General features: G+C 36.8%; 1 protein-coding gene across 4 annotated transcripts; it reads right to left on the minus strand.

Annotated features, from left to right (window-relative positions):
• LOC18778954 lies at positions 426 to 8765 on the minus strand. Of its 4 annotated transcripts, XM_020561619.1 has the most exons (11): positions 8519 to 8765; positions 8336 to 8415; positions 7839 to 8051; positions 7431 to 7522; positions 7092 to 7199; positions 6103 to 6209; positions 5854 to 5909; positions 5054 to 5231; positions 4094 to 4177; positions 2390 to 2680; positions 426 to 1784 (listed from the first exon to the last, which is right to left on the minus strand). In XM_020561619.1, exons 3-11 carry the CDS (start codon positions 8022 to 8024, stop codon positions 874 to 876), a joined length of 2013 nt encoding a protein of 670 aa, XP_020417208.1. In that variant the 5' UTR covers positions 8025 to 8051; positions 8336 to 8415; positions 8519 to 8765; the 3' UTR covers positions 426 to 873. The 4 variants fall into 4 exon arrangements, with proteins under 4 accessions (XP_020417208.1, XP_020417209.1, XP_020417210.1 ...); XM_020561620.1 differs by lacking the exon at positions 8336 to 8415; XM_020561621.1 differs by lacking the exon at positions 4094 to 4177 and having other exon boundaries at positions 8519 to 8764.

The following is a 9284-nucleotide window of genomic DNA, read 5'->3' on the forward strand; positions in this document are numbered from 1 at the left end:
TCTATTCGTACCATTTATGTAGTACAATGGAGTGAAGTACTCAATTGAGTTGTTCTATATATATGTTCATATGCAAGACATGGATACCAAGTTGTGGCAGTAAAACTAGAACCAAGTTGTGTGGCTAGGTATTATGCTGATGCTAGAGAGGTAGAGGGGTTCCACAGGAGCGACCTGGGATCACATGCGTCCACCCTCACATTAACACAATGTGCTGCATTGCTAGTGTATTGTGCTCGATGTGTTCTCAGGTCGCCCCTGCAGTACCTTCCTTTACCCCACGATTGAAGTGCCATAGATTTGGTAGTACGGTGAAGATGGACTGGTGATGCAGGTATGTCATGCCTACCTTTGATTCTTTTTTGTGTGATTGAATCTTGGTCTTTTTTATTGTCTTCTTAGCTCACAATATTTTGTGGGGTGCATTTTTTTTTTTCTTGTTTTTTCCACATTGGCTGTGAAGAGGTCTGCTCCTCAATTTTAAGGAGCCAAATTTTTTCCTGATTAATAATAAGACTGAAAAATGGTCCGGGCTGATATTAAATCATTGAACGCAAAATTGAATAACATAATGAACCCAGTGGCTTAGTGAAAATAAACCATGGTGAGTTTATAAAAAAAAGAAGAAAAATAAATAAAAATAAAAATAATCTCTGGTGGAGTGCTAAAATAGAAGAACCCGCCAGCTAATGTTACTCTGGCTACAACTTTTATAACCCAGATAATCACATAGTGCACTACAAAATATAAATCAAAACTGCTTCGGTCACTAATTTATCACCACTATAAATCAAAACTGCATAGATGCTAACAAAAGCTTCCAAAATTAGACCTACCCTAGCTTTGAATAAATCAGTGACTAAATTAATATCCTTACAGCAGGCTTTTTTTTTTGTGTGGCTCAATTTTTACAGCAGGCTTTTTTGTGTGTGGCCAAATCCTTACAGCAGACTTGATGGCAAGTAGCTCTTCTTCCCCAACTTTCTTCCAGACCCCGCCTATCATGAGATGACCACTGACATCTTCTGTGGATAAAACATGCTCACTATCTGATACACAGCCATCCTCTGTTTCCCTCAACTTCTTAACACATCGGTTATCTAGTAGCTGTATATCGGAACTAGCTTCTCTCTTGCCACTACACTGGTTCAATTCCCAGTTCTCTTTTCTTCCTAGTAACTGAGAAACCTTTTCTGGGACAGTATCGAAGTCCAGAACGGGAAGGCAACCAGAAGACCCAACAGCTCGAGGCAACATTCCAATTGGACACGGGTTCCATGATTTTGCCAGAACCCATCTGTTAGTATTTCCGGCATCACCATCTGTTCCCTTCACTACTTTGCTCTTCATTTTGCGCTGTTTAATCATCTCTAGCTTCTTTGATGCTTCACTTATAGATTCGTCTTCGTTCTTAAATACATTAGTTGAATGTTTAAGAGAATTATCTTCTTCAGTAACATCCAAATTTGATGAAACTAATGAAGAGAGTTTGTTCAGTTTTCCCAATAGGTAGTTGTCCCCAGTCAGTTGTGCAAGATGGACGGCAGAATCCATGAGCTGGTTATTAGCAGAAGCTGATAGAACAAGGCATTTACGTAGGAGTTCCATCAGAATTGCCTTCGATATCGTTTTTTCTCCTGAAGAAACTTTGATCTCAGGTGCAGAATATTTTTCAAGATGAGGCTTTAATCCTTCAAAATTCCCAACTAGCCACTTAAACAGAGAAGAGAGGTGTTCAACTTGGAGTATCTCTGCCCTATGGTCTGATGATGTGCGAACCCCTCCTAAACAAATTCACAAAAGCAGCAACTACGATCACTGACCCATGTCCAGTATTAAAAATCAGTCCAGTTGAAACCAAGTAAATATAATTAGATTTCACGCACACTCACCATACGTTTACCAGTATATATCTAAATACGGAGCAACTAAGAGCATTCACAATGGGCTCCCTAAACCACCTCCTTAGACAAATTTTAGGGAGGAATTGGAAAAATACAACTCCAACCATGCTCCATATTCACCTCCTAAAATAGGGAGACCTCTAGGAGCTCCTAAATCTGAAGAAAGAGAAAGGACTCCTAGTGGCTCCTTATAATTTAATGTTTCTTTGTTTTATGCATAGTTTAAACTTTTAATTAATGTTCACTATTTATATATATATATATATATATATATATATAAATTTTTAGAGATTGACCAATCATATTGACTTAAAAAATAACTACAATATTTATGACTCCCTAAACTAGGGAGTATGATTGGAGTTCAAATTTTATAGAAAGCTCCTAAAATAACTTTTGTGTGTTTTTAGCTAAATTTTAACTTAAAAATAGAAAGCATGATTGTAGATGCTCTAATACATAGCAAAATCAGGTCATTTGATTACCTGTCTCAAATAGCACTGCTTCCTGAGTCTCAATCATATCAAGAGCTGCATTCAGGAGAGCCAGAAGTAACTCTGGTTCCTTATTTGAAAATTTTGTTATCACAAGCTTCCACTCATTCAATGAAATATGTAGGCTCGGGCCTTTTTGGGTGTTTACTGGAAGCTTCGAGGAATCTGAGATACTTATAGCATTCAACAAGATCTCCAACAGTACAGAAACAACTTCTGAGGAGAAGGAAGCATACAACCCTACAAGACTTTTCAATATCTTGGTAAGGTCTTTCTTGGAACCTGAGAAGAAAGTACCTCAATCAACATATAAAACATCCAAGAATTTAAAGACATCCTTCAAAAGTTAGCTGACAGATTGAGATCCTCTCTATTTGCTTTCAAATGGACATCCAATCATGCTTAAGATGGCTGTCAATATATACTACAAAAAAAAAACAGCGACTTTCTCTGAAACTGATACCATCATACCAATACGACATGAAATTATTAAAAGACATATCCTTCAAACATTAGAGCACAGATTGAGCTCGTCCCCATTTTTCTTTCAAATGTCGACTGCTGTTCTTTAGTACTGGGCATCCAATCATGATTTAGACGGCTCTGCGCATACTTTAAGATAAGGTGACTTTCTTTAATCATGCTTTCAAACATTCTAATTATGATTGGCAGTAACAGTGAAAGACTAGGTCCTCTACATTCAGAAGTCAAAGGAAAGGAGCCCAATTCTTAGCTCATTAATGTGATATGCTAAGTACTTCACAATTCTTGACTGTACAATTCTTGACATGACTAATTACAGAAAAGATAGCCAAGAGGGAACATGAAACTAAGTTTTAAATATGGCATTACGTCATCCACAACTTAAAAAAGAAAGAGGGGAATAGAACTAGATACATGATTCTATTTTTTGAAACTATAAAATATTCTCAATGTGTACTCTGTTCCATCACTAGTACCTATACAATTCCATATTTCCCTACATTGAGGATTACCAATTGTTTTAACAATATAAGACATATCTTCGATCAACAAAATTATCCAGTTGACTTAAAAAACAATGAAATCTTTATACCGAAACTAATTGGGATAGACTACATGTCCATATTTGAAGTATTTAAAATAATAATAATAATAAGAAGAAACACCGTTTTTCTATGGCCAACAAACAGGCAGATTTTGGCAGGACCAAACCTACTCCACCCTTGAATGTGGGGTTTGGAAATGTTTTTGAACAGGTTAGGGACAGAAAATCTCTGGTAAAGTTGAGTTCTGGGACGGTTCGGTTTTGGGGTTACATTGTTGAGATTACAAATGGGAAAACCCAAACCAAACTTACATTGTTTATAACTCAATAGTTGCATTTGTGACTACTTTAACATATAATGACAACCAGGTTTAGATTTATATATGGGTATGTGGAGTTAGGATTTATGCTTTTCAGCTAATCCAACAACCAGTACATGACCTGATTTGCTGTCAATCCAACGATTTGACCAAACTTTCCTTATTACTTCCGAACTAGAGTCAGATTTTGTTTAATATAAAGAAATCTAGACTCTCTCTCTCTCTCTCTCTCTCTCTCTCTCTCTAACCAAACATTCCTCTATAACCAAACAAAATGTTAATGTACAACAAAAACACATTACCACCTCCTAAGTCCACTAAATTACTAAAATTAGGGATAAATCTTACGTCTAGATTTTGATGAATGGATCTTGCCAGCCATTAGTGAGAAAAACTTATTACGCCCACAAAGCCAATTACTACTTCTGCAACCTATATACAGATTGAAATTTGAAACAATGAAAAGCATTATGCAATAATAAATGTTCATTGTAAACTATACAACTAAAACAAAACTCCTACTTTTACAGAATTTCTCCATGCATGACAGCCTACATGGCTTGCCGCGCACATCACTTATGCTCACTGGAGCAAGTGCCCAGTAAATGCTAATCCAGTGGCATGACACGTGGTTACTTTCATATATAGAAATAAAAAAATTAAAAATTAAAAATCCAGTGGCAAGACACGTGGTTACTCAAATAAAATATGTAACCAAATCTAAAACCTGACATATGAAATATATCCATATGTCTGAAGTACACATTGTGTGCATGATACATGTAGACAATTAGTTCTGTACCGTAGCTTAGCTGTGTAAATGCCTTTTTCTTAGAACACAACATAATTTTCACTCTCCCATGTGTTTGCGAGATTGTTTGCTGACCGAAATACATATAGCATGATAATTTCTATTTCCGAATTCATTAAAAAAAAAAAAAGAATATTCTCCGAAAGGTAGCGAAAAAAGACAAACTCTAAACATAAATTTAAGAATTTAGAAAATTATAGCTTCCTAATTCTAAGGGCATTCATATACTGTGCTTTTCCATCTGCAGAAAATAACTCCGAATAAACAGTCCTAGATTATTCCTTGACAAAAGAAAGAGTGTCAAAGCATATATTTCATTGTTGGATTAAGACACATGACACAGTACAATCCCTACAAAATCTGGCTGCGATTAACATGAAAGGTTCTATATGTCATAGGTGCAAGGGCGTATAAAATCATTGGAAATATTACAACCTATGGATCAAAGATTTTATGCACTATAATCAACATAATTCGAAGAAATAAGTTTTTCATACCACGTTTTTCCTTGACTTTCGAAGAAACCGACGGAGGAGTGTTCTTAACTCTTAAGCAGAAAGCCAATTCATGGAATTTCGACCTTATCTCAGTTCTGATGTCAGCAGTCTCATTACCATGAAATGGAATTGCCTTCTTCTGAGGCTCCCAGTAGTAGTACTTCAACCAATCAAGGGCCTAAAAACACCAACCATGGATATAGTTTAACGTCCCAAATTTAAATTGATTCTTTGTTTCCAAATATAATTGGTAAATGCATGTTTGTGCAGCACAACAATAGAGAGAAATGAATGAACTTTCAGTTGTGGAGCCATGTTCAATCTAAAATTTCATACACTGACAAGTTTCATAGTAGTTATCCATGTTCCAAACCATAAAGGATTAAGATAAGTGTAAAGGGCCACTTTTCTCCTAAAAAATAACTTGGTAACATTTTCCAAAAACTGATAAATTGTTCATAATAATACCCTATTATTACATTCATAAAACTAGGTCATATAGTTTAGAATTTTCCACAAGTTAAATAAGTGAATACATGATATCTTCTGTAAACTGTTTCTTGCAGTCGAAAGGAAATACAAAGCCAGTTGTAACAATTTGTAATAGAACTCAGAAATCTTATCAACAAAACAACCATTCTGTGCAGCACCCACAAGCAGTTAATCCAAACACAAATGAAATTTTAGTAGGACACTTATTAAAATAAACTAGATGTGTTGGACATAAAATCTAATCGTAGAGAGTAAGCTTTAGAAGAATCTGAAGGAACAAAATTTGAATCACCAAGCATGCTGCATACCTTAACTGAAGCACTACGAACAACCTCCAGTGCGGGAAGTTCACGGTGAGATCCCTCTAAAAATCAGAGCAATAACCAAGTGAAAAAAAAGAAGAAATGAAATCAAAGATCAAAAGGGTATCATTAGTGTTCAAAAGATTACATCAAAGAGTATGCCTTGGTCGAATGGGCATGGCTGGTAGTCTAGACTACAAAAATTTTAATCAAAGAACCAATGATAAATGTGCAAATTAAAAGTGGGTTGCTCACCATGACGAATATCAATCAGTGTACGTGGAATGCCAATTGCATCAGCAGCCACAGCAATTGAAACCTCTGTTTTCTTCCGTGTCTTCTCAACAACACCATTCACAAGCCTTTAGAAAAAGATAGCATGTAACAACATGTGACACAAATAAACAGGAGGCAAAAACAAATGTGAGTTAAGCATTATCCCCTACAATATTGAGTGAAATATATATATATGAAGGACAATTCTCGTATGGCCAATGAATTGCAAAACTTAATTTCTATGTTCTGTGCCTAATCATGTGAAACCCTGAAAGGAGGCAATCCACAAATAAACTATCTTGATATATTACAAATATCAGGAATGTGACAGGATATAGAACTTATAACAAAAATCCTGCATGTTACAAGAACCCATTTTAAAGGAAATCTTATATTGAAGATAAGCACTGAATGCATATATCAAGAAAAATTCCTGACAAGAATTTTGGATGCTCAAGGATTTTCTTCCAAATGACCAATAATAAGAACATATACATCCATACTGCATCCCTAATATCTTGCTGGAGCTCTTTAAGGCCTACAAAATTTTAGTCAATCAAAACAAAATTTCAATATTGGTGAAGATACAAGGCATATGGTGAACCGGTAAACGTCACGAAATACAGCACACCATGCAACTAGCCTATGCATCTTACAAGTAGTCTACCTCTTGATCAGCCATTCAAACCCACTCCAAACTACCACGAAGAGAGAGAGAGAGAGAGAGAGAGAGAGAGAGAGAGAGAGAGTGTGTGTGTGTGTGTGTGTGTGTGTGTGTGTGTGTGTTTGTGTTTGTGTTTGTGTTTTGACTGAGCATTATAGTTGATCAAGGACCTTTTTCTACAAATTATTGCACTCTGGATACAATGGTAGTACTACTAATCACATTCATCCATATATCACCATATGATAAGGACTAGATAAAAGAACGGAGAGATTTAAGAACCAAAACATTAAAGGAACCACACCTCATGATTGCCATACAATATAACATGGCCAGCATTTCATCTGAAAGTGAAGCATCACTTGATTGATCTGCTCTGCAATTATCCAAAGCATCATTTGACTGGTCCTTTCTATAATTCACGAAACACATACATGAAGTTGTTACCAAAGTAGGACAAATACATTATTTTTGGTTGGAATTTAAAGCGATAAATGAGATAAAATTACAAACAGAAACCACAAAGCAAATAACATTTGGCATTAAGTATCCCCCTGCCCCTGCCCCTCACCGGGGATGAAAAAAAAGAAAGATATAAGAAGTTGATCAAAAAATGCTCAGAGAATTTGGTAGTAAAAGGTACCTAAAGTGAGGATCTTTCTGATGAATTTCAATAATCGATGCCGTAACTTCAATTACAACAGGAAGACAACCTCTGCTTCTCCATGCTGATATCTTTAAACAACAAGTCAGAGATGAAAGACATAAATACCATTTCCAGAAACCACCAGAAAATTCAATTTAAAGCAGAACCCACTAAAAAATTAACTTCCTCCATTGTTTACAAAATCATAGGAGCAAATAAAAAAGATTCAATCATATTCAACAACATGCTAAGAATTTCATGGCGAGCCAGCCACAGACGATTTTTTTTTTCGAGAAGGAGAAATAAACAGAACAGCATCCACATGGAATTTCTGATATAATGCTAAAATAAAATATTTGCTTCCGGGCTAAGCAAAAAGAGTACATAAAGTTGCGGTTCTCTTACTCTTCTTAAAGCGGAGGCCACAGATTCAGGTGAAATCGAAAAGAGAGATTCGTCGACGAAAAGCCACTCGTCCCAGCTCAACCACGGCACTAATTTGTAGCTGTAGGATGCTGATGACGACGGCTTTGATATCACAAGTTGGTCATAATCTGTTGATTCTTCCTTAAACCCTAAAAGTGCCTCCATCAGAACACTCTTCCACTCGCTTTAGCTCTAGAAACGATTTAATAAAGTAACAATTAATAATCAAACAAATTACATACGAGAAAATTAGCAATCAGAAATTTAATACGAAAAAAAAAATAGTTCTCCCAAGATGAAAATTCAAAAGAGGTTGCGATTTTGAGCTCTGAACCTAGCAGCTCTTGTTGCTAGAGAGGAAGAGTGACGTGGTCGTTTGGTTTTGGCGGCTAAGCCTCTGGGAGATGGCAGTTTAATTTCAAAACTAAAGGCGGAGAGAAAGAGAAAGACAGAGAGAGAGAGTAAAAGAAACTTACCTCAACCAGAACGGAAAACAGCAAAATCAAACAACAGCAACACCCAGAAGAAATTTAACAGCTTTCCAATTCTATTTTACCTAAAATATCCAGAAAAATAAAAACCCAATGAAAATATATCAAATAACAGCCAAGAATAGAACAGAGAATTTAGAAATCAAAACATACTACAACAGTGTTTACCTGTGGGGTGTGGGGGTGAGCGAGACAGTGAGAAAGGGGGAGAGCGAGAAAGCGAGCAAGGAGGAGAGGGAGAGAGAGAGAGAGAGAGAGAGAGAGAGAGAGGAGGAGGATTGGTCGTCGCCGCCGGAGAGGAGGAGGCGTGGTCGTCGTCGCCGGTGGTTTGTGGTTGGATGTAGATGGGAGCGCAGCAGCTGTAGAGGCAGCAGGTAGTACTAGCGCCTGCCTTTGCGCGCACCATATTTTCCTTTTTCTTTTCAAGTGACCTGGCCAAAACGACGCCGTTTTGGGCCCAATCGGTTAATTTTTTTTAATATAAAACTTGGCCTGTTGATCCGTGGCGCTAATGGCAATTGGATTTGGGTTTTGCTGCGAATTTAGGCAAGGGGCAGATCTTTGAGGCTGAGCTTTGGGGCTTGTATTTTGGGCTGTATTTGGCTTGTAATAAAGGTATCTCTAATCTTCTTATTGAGATGGATGCTGCAGTTGTTGTTTCCCTAGTTCGGCAAGTTGGTACCTTGAGTTGTTATCCTCTTGCTGTGTTAGTTCAGAGCTGTTGTGTTCTTATGAGGCGTATGGACAACTGTCACCTTGCTCATGTTTACAGAGAAATGAATGTGATCGTATGGCTAACTGGAGCTTTAACTTGGATTTGGGGGTTAGCTATCTGGATGAGGCCTCGTCTTGGGTTAACTCCTTTTTGGAGGATGATTTTTTAGGAGTTGTTAGGCCTCGCTTGATCTGTTCTAGTTAGTTGTTGTCTCTTTTT

The sequence above is a fragment of the Prunus persica genome, chromosome G4 (genome assembly GCF_000346465.2).
Source record: "Prunus persica cultivar Lovell chromosome G4, Prunus_persica_NCBIv2, whole genome shotgun sequence".
NCBI lineage: Eukaryota > Viridiplantae > Streptophyta > Magnoliopsida > Rosales > Rosaceae > Prunus > Prunus persica.